Consider the following 12,733-nt stretch of genomic DNA (forward strand, 5'->3'; position numbering starts at 1 on the left):
GGGCATGATTGGAAATCTAAGAAACACGGACACTTCTGATGAGACTCACCATACGCATCGAGGATGAGAAGCAACAAAAATCGAAAATTTGTAGTTGATTTCGCCCTTCATGACAAGCGAGAGAGTAGCAGTGGAGCAGTGCTATTCTGTCGGCCCTCGAGATGCACGCCCCTCCGCTTGTGAGCGAAGGGCTGTGGCCTTTTGGACATTATATTCACGGAGCACGAACAGGGAAGTGATCTCGGAAGCCCTGCCTACGTACCATACCTCGCAACAGACCGCGAAGACTCCGTGACCGACGAAGATGACAGATCCCTAGATTATACAATATCGTGCGTGCTGCTCCCGCCGCTATACGTCAATACCCTGCCCCTGGAAACCCCAAAAGCTGGAGATGCTAAATATGTCGCTGTATTCTGAGTCTGTGGGTGCCGCTTCTGAAAGCGAAATTCCCCGAATCCACCTTTGGTGGTATGCCTTGACGTCCTTCCAGTTTGATATAAGCTTTTCAAAGTGATTCCCTTCGTAGTAATTGAGACCTGCAGGCGCCAGGCTCTGGAATTCATTCAGACGAGAACACAGCGTATCGATACACTTGTCTAACCATGCAGCCCGCTGGGATGTGTCACTCGTGGCCCAGCTCGGATTAGAGTTGAGAATGATGGAACACTTCGTAGAGAGCATGACAATGAAGTTGATCGATCGCCAATCTGAACATGTCCAGTCTGCCATATGCTCGAGTGAGCAATCGAGCACGTGGCTAAGATATCTGGAAGCGGAAGAGAGGCATTCGCAGATAATGGACATGCGGGTGAGTGAGAGAGGCTGTCCCTGGATATTGCCGTAGAGGCCGACTTCGTGAATATAAGCACGGCCAATGTAGAACTGGCGAACGATGTAACCTATCGTGGGATTAGCAGTCAGTTTCTTTCCTTCAAGACCGTAAAAGGAAGAGGGCACCGACCAAGGCTCCGCAGGCTCGGAGGCAGCGCTGCTTTCGACTCTTCCAGCTGTCTAGATAGTGTATTAACAAAGATTTGCACTTGTTCGTCGTTGAAACCGCATAACTTCTCCTTCGAGCCGTGGTCGAAAAGGTCGCTTGTCAGCTCTGAAATCTGAAGAGAACGCACCACATGCAGGAGCGTTTCGTCCGAAGGATACTGAGGGTCTGCCACCAAGCTCGCAGCACATTCATTCAGGTATTGTTTGTTTATCAACTTTGAGGGCTTTCTATACCATAATAGGCAGCTTTGCAGGGTTAGAAGATCTCGTTGGTTTCCCTCACGACGATGTATTTCTTGCTCACAAGATTGAAATGACAAAGGCTCCAATGTAAGCTCTCTTTAAGTCCAAGCTCCAGGATTTGGTATGGCAATTCTGACTTGCGGATGATGGTTCTGCGGGGACCGGCTCGCCAGGCGAAGCTAGAATCATTTCGTGCTGTGTAATATTCGCAGGTCCCTGAGTAACACCAAGCTCGACGGCCATCGACACAACCAGCGCGCCGAGCCTGTAAGACTGAAATACTACTGGACAAGTATGCCAATGGCACCTGGCAGCAGATGTATAAGCAGGATGTTCGAGTCTCGTTCTCCACGTGGGCACCGTACCAAGCGAAATAAACAATCGCCGCCTGAAACAGATCCAATGATCTCTCTGACTTCAAAAAATATCTATCGCTTAGCTCTTTCACAAACTGTCTTTTCAATGACGCTTGCCGCACAGGAGAAGCCCAGGAGGTCACGATAAATATTGCCTGAGCTAGCATGGGGCGCTCCGTGATCAATGAGGTTGATGACCAAGTTTCTGGGATTAGAACATAGGGGAAGTTGTTCTTCGACATGCGTCTGTAGGTACGGAGGAGCGCCTCCTGTTCCACGGGCGGCACCGCGACAAGGGCTTCATGGACGGTTGGTGATGCGGAGGGATCATTGCGCGACTGCTTCAGTAGCGAGATGATTTCGGCGTAATTGTTCTCCAACAAATCAATTCTTCCTCGCACTGTATGTAGGTCAAGGTTAGGTCAATGTCCATTTGGAGTCATCCAGACACAGTACCATACTCCGGAGCTTTCGTTTCTTAGGTCGAGGTGTTGGAATGCGACATTGCTTTCCCATCCTTGCGCACCTGTTTCGATAAACGTTGTTAGTGGCCGGCGAGGCAACCAGAGACAATGACGACCGTGTTCCAGCAGGAGATACCTTTCGCAGATTTCATTCTGCTCGCCGGTTGGCACGCAACGCATCTTTCTCTCCCTACACTCCGAGCAAGCCGCGTGTCTCTTGAGCTCAGCCATCTCGAGGGGGATAACAAACGACCAAATGAGACTCAAGAGGAAAGAGGCACCTGTGCACGGCAACGTCCGTAAATGATTTGCATGGAGAAGAGCATCCGTGGACTCCATGCCATGCATCCCGACCTCTTCATCATTACTTCAGCTCTAACACCACATTGCTCTACCAATAAGACGTTGGCTTCGGAATGCGGACCGCGATGCGTTGCGGAACCACAATGTAGATGCGGTTAGCACTGCAGCTTAGTTTGCTGCTGTTCCTGCTTCTGAAGCGTGGGGTCAGAGGCCACGACAGCTCCGGGGTACATATGGTGACAACCCTACCCTGGGCTATAGTAGCTAGCTCATGTCTGAGGTCGGCATTTACTTCGCATTCGACTAGCCTCGCACGGTAGACATCTCGGCTTCCATCTCTGTTGCTCTTATCCGAACTTGTACTCCAGCAATCCAGCGGCTCTGAGCACTTGATGAAAATGAGTCCAATCCAAGATACTGCTTTATGCTTTAGTGCTCTAACGTAGCTTAGGCTTTTGAAATCGTGGCGCCACTGCGATAGATAGCAATAAAACGAGAATTTACCAAGGAGAGCGCGAGACATTTGTCCCCCAAAGAGATAACAGCCAGCTTATGTTGGAAAGGGCCTAAGTATCTCACCTCTTAGAGCAACCTGCCAGAGGGTCGCCAGCAAGCGAATTAGCACTAATCCTCCACATGACGACCACCACACCCCCTTTCCCCTCATCTAACTAACGAGTGCTCGCGGGGTTCAGAGCCAGTGCCCTCGGCTCCAGACTGGCGAATCGACGGCCCCGGATAAAGGACAACATATGGCCCCCGAAGCCCCGAGATGTTTGCCTGGAGCTCGGACAGAAATCCTGACATAGGCGGCAGACTTAACTGGGTGGGGCGTAATCACCGCCATGCTCCCCAAGGTATTTTCGCTAACCAAATATCAACATCCTTCTCTGCCTGGCAACGTTGGTTGTCTGATTCTTGATACTTGTCTGTGTAGCGAGACAGCTGTCCTATCTGTCTCGTTGACACACGTCCCCTGCTCAAGGCCTACCGAGGCTCGCGGTCATCCAGGATGATGACCAGCCCTGCCTCTAACGCTGTCGACTACCGTCCGATTAGGCGGGTTAGACAAGCTTGTCTGAACTGCCGGTGCGTGACCATAGTATTCAAGCTGCTAATGCCCCAAACTCAACTCCTGTGCAGACGTCGCAAAGTTCGCTGCTCGGGTCAGCGCCCAACCTGTGCGTTCTGCCTGCGGCTCTCAGAAGAATGCACGTATTCCAGCGAGTTGACCAAACCTACCGGCCAAACATCGAGCGTGAGTACCCGGTGAATGAGGGCATGGAAAAGAAGCGGACCTGATCCACGCCTGGTTAGAGTCATCTTTCTAAAAGACTTCTGTCACTCGAAGCCAAACTGGCCCAAGTCACTCAGGGCCTCCAACAAAAGACGACGTGAGTGGCAAGCTCCTACTAGAAATGCCGCACTCGCCTAACCTACAGGTCGAATAGAGGGCGACAGCATCAAGTCACCACTCCTGCTTCGCTACAATCAAGCTCGGATGCATGGCCTCTGCTTCCGTCTCTGGAAGTTATAAGCCCTCTGAGCGGTGATAGGTACATCCAATTGGCCTTTGCTGGCAATTTCTGTGCCGAGATTCCCTGACGTGTCTACAGTTCAACCGAGATTCGTATACCTATGCCTGTTGTACAGACAGCAATTAACCAGTACTTCATTTACTGCCACAATCAGCCACTGTCATTGTTCGATGAGCAACGGTTTCGTCAACGGTGGGAACATGGTTTGATACCGCAATACCTGCTCTTGGTCATCATAGCATCGGCCTTGAGATTTTCGGACGATTCGTTCCCCCAAGACAAACATCATGAACTCATCCGCAGCTACAGCCGACATTCTTGGACTCAGATGGTGAATCGCTGGACGAACCAAGATGTTGAAGAAAATCCCAATGTGGTACAAGCCGTGCTCCTTCATTGTCTGATTGATATTGGCGGTAAGAGCGCACATCTTTTGGACGTGTCCAAAGGGTACCTTGCTGATATGAAACTGATGGGACTAGACGGCCAGAATTATCGTGCATCCGTCAAGCTTGCGCTTGCTGTTCGAATTAGCCAAGAGCTCCGATTGATGCTTGAGCCAGATTCCCGACTTGACCTCGATGAGCAGGAGGAACGAAGGCGCATATTTTGGTCGGCCTACGTCTTGGACAAGTTCATTACTTGCAAACGAACACGGCCATCAGCCATCTTAGATGACGATTGTAAAGTTCGTCTCCCTATGGATGGCTACGATCTTCTCCATGGGGATTTGCTGGAAAAGGAATATGCCTTAGACCAACTCAAACTAATTTCAACCCCCCAGGCGTCTCATCTCAGCCCCTTTGCAGTCTTGGTCTTAATAGCATCGACTCTGGGTCAGTGTTCCAAATATAGCCTGCACGAATATAGCTGCGGCTCGAATCTACCACCCTGGGATTCATCCTCTGCATTCTCTGCCATCAGCTCCAGCCTAATGGTATTCGAGGCGGTTTTTGGTCTCGACGAATCGTTTGCGGCCATGTCCTTGAGATACTCAAACGTCGACGGAATGGTGGATCCGCGGATGGCAGGACAGCTAATCTTGTCACGCGCCATCTTCCACTTGTGCAATATCCTTCTCTGTCATCCGCTCCTCTTATTACGCAGAGCTCATTCTCTGAAAGAACGGGTTCCGGAGAGCTTCCTGCGACGAACAAATCAAACGTCGCGCGACCATGCGGTCGCCCTGACGGTCTTCCTGCGGGATTCCTTTCATGCGGGATATCGTGGATCGAATGTGATGATAGCGTATTGTACTTTTGTGGCTGGTGTTACACACTGTCTGCATCTTGCTTGTGGACTGTCGGACGTTGTGGACGACTATTCAGAGCTTGCCGAGTTCAGCATGACTTCGCTAAATGAGCTTGCAAGCAAATGGCCTATAGCAGGCTCTATGGTTTGTCACGAATCCTTACTGGGCCTTACAGTGTTAACTGACAATCGTCCCAGCTTCAACGTCTCCGGGCTCTTCACAATGATAGTCTACATCACAATGAGACTGCAAGCTCTTCAGTCGACTTTCGCGACCTCGACAAGCGCTTTGCCGACGGCCACTTGAGATTGATGGACCAGGGACTCGTTGTTGAGCCGTCAGCCAAGGATCTTCCGTCTCACTCAATTCTTAAGAGATATGAAGACGCCCACAGTGCCTGCTTGGATGAATACTCTCCAGAATTTATGTTGCCGCTCGAAAATGCTACGCTCCCGGCGCTAGGTTCAGATATGGACGGTTTGCCGACCAGCGGGGTGACTGAACAGTATAGATCTGAATTGGTTTGTTTTGACCCCTCACCTCTGGCATCATTCTTGATGGCACAGGGTATGGAAAGCGTTGGGGACCATGGCGAACTCCCCTCCTTGTCTAGCTAGCCAGCATTTAACACGCAATCCAGGTTCAGGACAATCTACACACTTTTAGCCATATCTGGCTATCGTTCATCTATCGAAACTCGAGTTTGCACTAACAACGCTGTGTACAGCTGTGCCTTGTGGATTGGGGGGAAACATCGAAACGCTTCTTGTCGTTTGAATGCCGCTCTTAAATGCCATTGCAGATCCGGATCCCGATCAACTCATGATGATCTGGCCCATACAATTGAAGGTCAGTTCATCCGCGATAACTCAGGCCGTGTCTTGTCAATGAGGGTCCCACCTCAGAAATTCCATTCCCGGAAAGTCCGGCCCGCTTCCGAGATGCGTGTTTAATCACTAGTAATTAGACGTATCATCGTCTAACCGGGCCGTCTGAATCTATGATTTCGAGGGCCGTAGGGTCAGACCTTTGCCTTTGTCATTGCCCGTTCGAACCCACGGTAGCATGATCTTCGGATCGGTGAACTTACGTGGAGCAGTCATCTATTCTGGCGGGGCTTCATAAGCTGTGCTTCAGCCCTGCTAGATAAATATATGAGAGTACAAGTTGATTAAAGCGGAGCAACGGTTGCGCACACAGTGCTTATCTCTACGTTGACCAGAAGCCGCACAGAATCGAGAAAACTTCTTTGGGGACATTTCCTTTCTTATACTGTCTGGAACCACCTGAGCACTGCGAACAAGCCGACCAGTACAATGGCAGCCGAGGCGACGAAACACTGGCAAGAAGTGGTCAAGGAGAGAGGCGCAGATCCTACAGGGCCAACAAAAGCCTACCACTACCATGATCTGGCTTATGCTTTGTCGCAAGTTCCTATGGGCAAGCCACGCAAATTGAAAGTGATCGTCGCAGGAGCAGGCATCAGCGGCCTGTCTTTCGCCCACGCAGTGCAGTCTGGGTCAATCCAAGCGGTGGACTTGACGGTCTACGAAAAGAATTCATCTGTCGGAGGCACTTGGTTTGAAAACAGATATCCGGGGTGCGTGAAAAGTGTTCCGGTCACGGAGCAGGCTACTATTAACTGTTATGATACCCCAATAGATGCGCCTGTGATATTCCCATTCACAACTATCAGTTCCCATGGAGCCCCAATCCTTATTTCAGCTCATATTATGCCGGCTCTCCGGAGATTCGTAACTATCTGGAAAGAGTTGCAGACCAGTTCGACTTACGGCAATACATCAAGACCTCGCATAAGATTGTTGGAGCAACGTGGCAGCCGGATAGACAAAGATGGGAAGTTACTGTTCGCCGTACTGACGGGAGAGATCTTGTGGTGTCCAGCCGAACGGAGGCTGACATCGAGACTGGGCAGACGTTTGTCGAAGAATGCGAGGTCTTTGTAAATGCATGTGGTTATGTCAATGACTGGAGGTGGCCCTCCATCCCTGGGAGACTGGATTTCAAAGGTCAAATGTACCATTCAGCGGCGTGGGACCCGCAGGCGGATCTGACTGGTCAAACCGTGGCGTTGATCGGGAATGGCAGCAGTGGCATCCAGATTCTACCGGCCATCATCGACAAGGTCAAGAAGGTTTACCATTTCATTCGCAGTCCAACCTGGATCACCGCTGGCTTTGCTTCCAAATTCGCTGGACCTGGCGGATCCAATGTGATTTTCAGCGAAGACCAAAAGCAGCATTGGGCAAACAACCCTGAAGAGTACCTTGCATATCGGAAAGAGGTTGAGATGGAGCTGAATGCCCGCTTCCCTCTCTACATCAAGGACACAGAGGACCAAAAGAATGCTCGAACCTTTTCGATCAAGGCAATGATGGACAAGCTGTCGCAGAAGCCGGAGCTAGCAAAACTTCTCTTGCCCGACTTTGCTGTAGGGTGGGTCTTAACAACGCTGGCTTGTTCCTATGGAGAATGGTATGCTGACCTAGCTTTCCAACAGATGCCGTCGTCCTACTCCGGGAAATGGATATCTAGAAGCTCTTTGCTCTGACAAATGCGAACTGATCTGGGGCGAGATTGACAGCTTCACTCCCACTGGCATCCGCTCTGCATCTTCCGGTGAAGAGGTCGCTGTGGACACCATCATTTGCGCCACGGGCTTTGACATCAGCTTCTCTCCCCGATACCCGATTATCGGCCGCAACGGTGTGAATCTTCAGGACAAATGGGATAAGACTCCGGAAAGCTACCTGTCCGTTCTTGCGGAGGACATGCCCAACTATTTCGTGTACCTGGGTCCCGCAAGTCCGATTGGCCACGGAAGCTTGGTTGGGTCGGTGGAAATCATCACCAGCTACATGGTGGATTTAATTACGAAGCTCCAAGAAGAGAACTATAGTTCCTTCTGCCTCAAGCCTGGCCTCGCAACGGCTTGGAAGAACCACTGTTTGGCTTGGCTGGAGAAAACCTCATGGAATTCTCCCTGTGTGAGCACTTATAAAAACGGTACGAAGGACGGGAGCCTGGTGTCCTTGCATGGTGGTTCGCGGCTCCATTATTTCTCTTTGTTGAGAAGAAAACGGTACGAGGATATGGACTGGACCAGCCTGTGCCCCGACCTGCCTTTCGCTTGGCTTAACAATGGTTTCACCCTGGAAGAGACTGACAATAGAGAGAAGTCGGATCTGACGTGAGTATTTGCTGCTTTCCTTTGCCAGCCTGTGAGACTGACTAGTATCTGATAACAGATGGTATCTTAACCCGGTGGGCAACCACGCTATATTGCAGCCACCGAAGGCGACGGGTGGAGAGAACGGCGCAAACGGGGCCAATGGACACGTGTAGAGTGGACGGTTTCACTGCGCTGTTGGAATCAGAAGCCGAGCTGACAAAAGAGGAGCATATCTAAGTACTTTTTGAGACTGTAGATCGCGATGATTAGTTAGTGCTCCGTATTGTCTGTTGATAGACGTTAGCAACCTTAACAGGGAACATGGTATCGTATTTGATAAGGGTTCAGGATTTGGTCAGTTTCCTCTCTATCTCTTTTTCGTTGCTGTGCTCATGCAGCAACATTGTCTATGAAGTATTGTCTCTAGAGTCTCGGCGTTCCAATCCTCAGGCCCGACCTACTCCGTGCCTTGAGCTCTCGTCTCAGCACTTTGCCAGTAGTGTTCTTTGGCAGTTCGTGAAGAACGACGACGCCCCCACGTAACCTCTTGTATGAACTCACCTTAGAGTCCACGAATTCGGCGACGGACCTTGTAAGCTTATCTTCTTCTCCGGGGTCCGAGTCAAGCTTCTTTTTCAATGTGACAAAAGCCCGAGGCACTTCTGTAGCCTCATCATCATGCCAGATACCAATAACCACTGCCTCGTCGACAAGAGGGTACTGCAGGAGAATTCTCTCTAGCTCCGAGGGAGATACTTGAAACCTGGAAGTATTGTCAGAGGCTTTTTGAAAGATTACTCGGAGTGTCGCAGCTAACATACCCTTTGTACTTAATAACATCCTTGATTCGATCATAGACAAACAGGAAACCATCATCGTCGATGTATCCCAGATCACCGGTCCTATACCATCCGTCTTCGAAAAAGTCTTTCACAATATGACCTCCAGCCTGCTTGTATCCCCTAAGTCGCTCAGGTTAGCAGGATTGGGGTCCTTCCAGACGGCAATGGGGTTGTGGTTACATCATGACATTTGGCCCGCGACATGTAATCTCTCCTGGACCTCTGGCGCCGACGTCCTTACCATCCTCATCCAGAAATCGTATCTCCGTATTCGCGATCGGTGTTCCAGCAGCAGTCGGTGGGAGCTTTACATCTCGTACGCCGCTCTGAACGTTGGGCCCAGATAGCTCTGTACACCCGTATGCTGCAGCTAGATTAGTATGAATTTGCTCAAAGCCATCTCCATCAGTGGTAAATACTTTGACACAGAGCCACCCCCGGGAACGCCTGCTTCAGCTTTGTGGCGAGGTCGGGCTGAGATCAAAGAAAGCACAGTCAGCCCACCAGAAATCTCATTCTTCTTGGCCGAACTTGAAGAATTCGACTCACATGCAATGGCGCGGCGGAGCAGCTGAAGTACTCCAAAAATGGGTATTGGTATTGCTTCACTACCGCGTTCTCTGCCAACATCTTTGCGACAGGAGGAACCAGTCTTGCCAATGTGGCCTTACGGTCTTGCATTAGCTGACAGTATCGGCGCAAGTCGAAGCGTGGCATGAGGCAGACGAAGGCTCCAACCCAGACGCACGTCGTAAATACCGAGTACAGTGCGTAAACATGGGACAGTGGAGGGAAAAAGATCTCCCTCTGACCACCTCTCCAGTTGTCTGGATTGTCCGAGCGTAGTTGATTACAAATGGCGACAATATTGTAATGAGAGAGCATTACAGCCTTCGGAGAGCCCGTGGTGCCACTTGAAAGGAGAACTGCGGCACAAACTTCGTCACTTCTCTTTCCGTCAAGGCTCCAAGGACCCTCCTGATGGGAAGGCTCGCCAATGATGCTCACGGATCTGGAACCCATTGGTAGCTCGGGCCACTCCATGCTTCCTGGTCCAATGGTGTAAACTTGCAATGGCCGTTTCTGGTGTTGTGTGGAAATTCTCAAAACTTCTGGTAACTTTTGAAAGAGGGTTTCATCGATGACGACGAAAGTTGGCTCGACCATATCGACGGCGTGGCGAATTTCGTCGACACTCAACGCGTTGTTGATCAGACTGACAATTCCTCCTGCCCACCAGACCGCATGAGCTGTTAAAATGCAATCAATCCGGCTTGACGAGAGAATGGACACGATCTGCCCTGGTCGGAGTCCGACCTTATCGCGGAGCAGTTGAGCGGTTGTGCGTGTCTGGTTGTGAAAAGATCCATACGTGACCGTTTTCCCGGAGAGAGCTTCCTCAAAGATGATCTTCTCAGGCGGTGTGTTCTCGATGTTTCGTTGCATGAGCTGTGAGATGGTGATTTTTCTTGGGATCTCGACCCAGCACGGCGAAAGGTAAACTGACATTTTGCGGGTCAAAGCGGGTGTCTCGTGGTGTCTGTCGTTGCTATGCACCAACCCTCCCTGCAACCTTTTTGACAGGGAGAAGATGTGGTAGGCAGGCATCACGAACGTGCTTTATCCGATGCCCGTGTAGAGCTACCCAGCAGGTAGTTGACTTCGGCAGATCTTCTTCTCTGGTTAGGCTTGTCAGGCCTGCGGAACAGGCAATCGACGCACCAGGCCGACCCGGTCGGTGCGTAGATTCCGAACTCCCAACAACGCCCATGACTCGTGAGGGTGGCTCTTGTCTTGTGCATGGTATCGAGGACGGCACCAAGTCTCGGAAGCCCATTGAAAACTGAAAATGAGCATCGCGATGCCTGAGAAATCCTACGTGCGCTCCTCTGTCATGTCCCAGCTACGATGTTCTTGCGGTTAGATGACAATAGATATGAGATATTATTTTCCTGAAGTCTTGCTTACAACCGTATGGTGGATCCAACTATGTCTATAGTTGGTGAGCTCTCATGAAGCTGCTCAAGTTCTAGCAATAGAAACTTTTCCAAACCTCTCTTCCATCGTTGTTCTCCACAAAGACGCCAAGTCGAGACTTTGCGGGTCGCCTGGTGGAAGTAGTTGACTTGCGTACATACCACATATCTCTTCACCAGGGTTCACCCACCAGAATAAGTTCGGCAAGCCGCTCCACGACAAGGTCCATTGCTTCTCCCCTTGCTTTCTGGTGAGCAGGCCTAAGAGGCTATATTGATACTCGATAGTACCACCATTGCCGTTAGGATGGTCTGGATCAGGCGCTGGGAGGCCACCTGAGAACATTCGCCTCGCTCGATGCGTCGCAAGCACCTTCAGCAGGCTCTTGTGGGCGTCCGTACCAACTTTTCTCTCGACCAATTCTGGCTCGAACACATGTTTGTCGACTGTAGATGGTCGAAGCAGTCTTCCGTCGTTACACAGCAAAGAGGTCAGGACTTTCATGTATTCCGCAGGAGTAATATACAACGCTCCCCCCCCCCACTCGTCTTGAGGGTTCAACGGGTATAAGGGCTCACCAGGGACGAGTTTTCCCTGATCCCGTCGTGTCATCCACACCCATCTCGCTTCTAGTTCGTTTGGACTCAGGCGCAAATCCCGCTGGCGGAAAGCGGCGTTTTTGATGCCCAGGGGCTTCCAGATATGCTTTTCTGCGTATGCACCAAGGCCTGTCTCTTTTGTTAAGCGCGCAACAACCACACCCGCCCAGTCAAGCCCGGGAGAGTAGTTCCATTGAGTGCCAGGCTCGGCGACGAGAGGCGTGTTGTACAGCTCAAGAATATTTCCATGGTAGTCCTCCACATTCTTCCCACTGATCTCCCACCACTTCGCAATGTCCGGGTGGATGAAGTGGTTGGCCAAGCCAGATGTGTGAGTTAACAGTTGCTTGAAAAGAATTGGCCGAGTAGATTTTTGAAGTATGGGTTTATCATCCTCGCCGAAACCGAGCAGGATATCAGGGTGTGCCAGTTCAGGGCACACCTTACCAACATCATCGTCCAGTGAAATGAGCCCTTGCTCCACAACTTGGAGAGCGCAAATGGCAGCGACCAGTTTGGTGCAGCTGGCGACCCAATAGACCGAATCCGGGGTGAGGGGCCTGGCCTTGGATGCGTCTACCGATGTTTTCCCAACAGCCTGCTCATATACTCTGTTCCCGGTCTTATCGTTGGCGAGAAGGACAAGCCCAGGGAATGCTCGAGCTGGCGATTCAGGTTCACAGAGAGACCTAAGCCGATCTTCAAAGTCTGACATGTTGTTCTATCCGTATCCAAGGAGTGAAGTCGTATTGTTCTGATTACTTCCAGAAATGCATAGATCACCCCTGATACTTTTCTAGGACACTGATGCGGGAACTCAGAGCGCAGGGGTCCCACTGGGAAATGACGGATGATCGATGATTTCGGCCCGTGACCTCGGAACCTCTGGCATTCCGCCCAAGAGCGGGTGCCATTCGGCGCGTTCGGGTTGCCGAGACCCACTATTCACAAGGCTCGGGCCCCT

The 12,733-nt window shown here is 51.0% G+C and overlaps 5 protein-coding genes across 5 annotated transcripts; 2 read left to right on the plus strand and 3 right to left on the minus strand.

Annotated features, from left to right (window-relative positions):
- Positions 1 to 351: 351 nt before the first annotated feature.
- Positions 352 to 1,488, minus strand: AYL99_00179 (hypothetical protein; the record flags this gene model as incomplete). The annotated part of the gene is made up of 3 exons (XM_018831695.1): positions 352 to 902; positions 965 to 1,230; positions 1,307 to 1,488. The coding sequence occupies 3 exons, from the start codon at positions 1,486 to 1,488 to the stop codon at positions 352 to 354; spliced, it is 999 nt and encodes a 332-aa protein (XP_018697574.1).
- Positions 1,489 to 4,006: 2,518 nt separating this feature from the next.
- AYL99_00180 (hypothetical protein) lies at positions 4,007 to 5,775 on the plus strand (the record flags this gene model as incomplete). The annotated part of the gene is made up of 3 exons (XM_018831696.1): positions 4,007 to 4,322; positions 4,389 to 5,302; positions 5,356 to 5,775. The coding sequence occupies 3 exons, from the start codon at positions 4,007 to 4,009 to the stop codon at positions 5,773 to 5,775; spliced, it is 1,650 nt and encodes a 549-aa protein (XP_018697575.1).
- A 699-nt stretch (positions 5,776 to 6,474) lies between these two features.
- Positions 6,475 to 8,524, plus strand: AYL99_00181 (hypothetical protein; the record flags this gene model as incomplete). Its single annotated transcript, XM_018831697.1, has 4 exons — positions 6,475 to 6,758; positions 6,821 to 7,615; positions 7,680 to 8,369; positions 8,428 to 8,524. The coding sequence occupies 4 exons, from the start codon at positions 6,475 to 6,477 to the stop codon at positions 8,522 to 8,524; spliced, it is 1,866 nt and encodes a 621-aa protein (XP_018697576.1).
- A 250-nt stretch (positions 8,525 to 8,774) lies between these two features.
- On the minus strand, positions 8,775 to 10,702 carry AYL99_00182 (L-aminoadipate-semialdehyde dehydrogenase; the record flags this gene model as incomplete). Its single annotated transcript, XM_018831698.1, has 5 exons — positions 8,775 to 9,114; positions 9,173 to 9,313; positions 9,374 to 9,557; positions 9,613 to 9,667; positions 9,743 to 10,702. The coding sequence occupies 5 exons, from the start codon at positions 10,700 to 10,702 to the stop codon at positions 8,775 to 8,777; spliced, it is 1,680 nt and encodes a 559-aa protein (XP_018697577.1).
- Positions 10,703 to 11,215: 513 nt separating this feature from the next.
- Positions 11,216 to 12,484, minus strand: AYL99_00183 (hypothetical protein; the record flags this gene model as incomplete). The annotated part of the gene is made up of 1 exon (XM_018831699.1): positions 11,216 to 12,484. The coding sequence occupies one exon, from the start codon at positions 12,482 to 12,484 to the stop codon at positions 11,216 to 11,218; it is 1,269 nt and encodes a 422-aa protein (XP_018697578.1).
- Positions 12,485 to 12,733: the final 249 nt, after the last annotated feature.

The sequence above is a fragment of the Fonsecaea erecta genome (genome assembly GCF_001651985.1).
Source record: "Fonsecaea erecta strain CBS 125763 chromosome Unknown Scaff1, whole genome shotgun sequence".
Classification (NCBI taxonomy): domain Eukaryota; kingdom Fungi; phylum Ascomycota; class Eurotiomycetes; order Chaetothyriales; family Herpotrichiellaceae; genus Fonsecaea; species Fonsecaea erecta.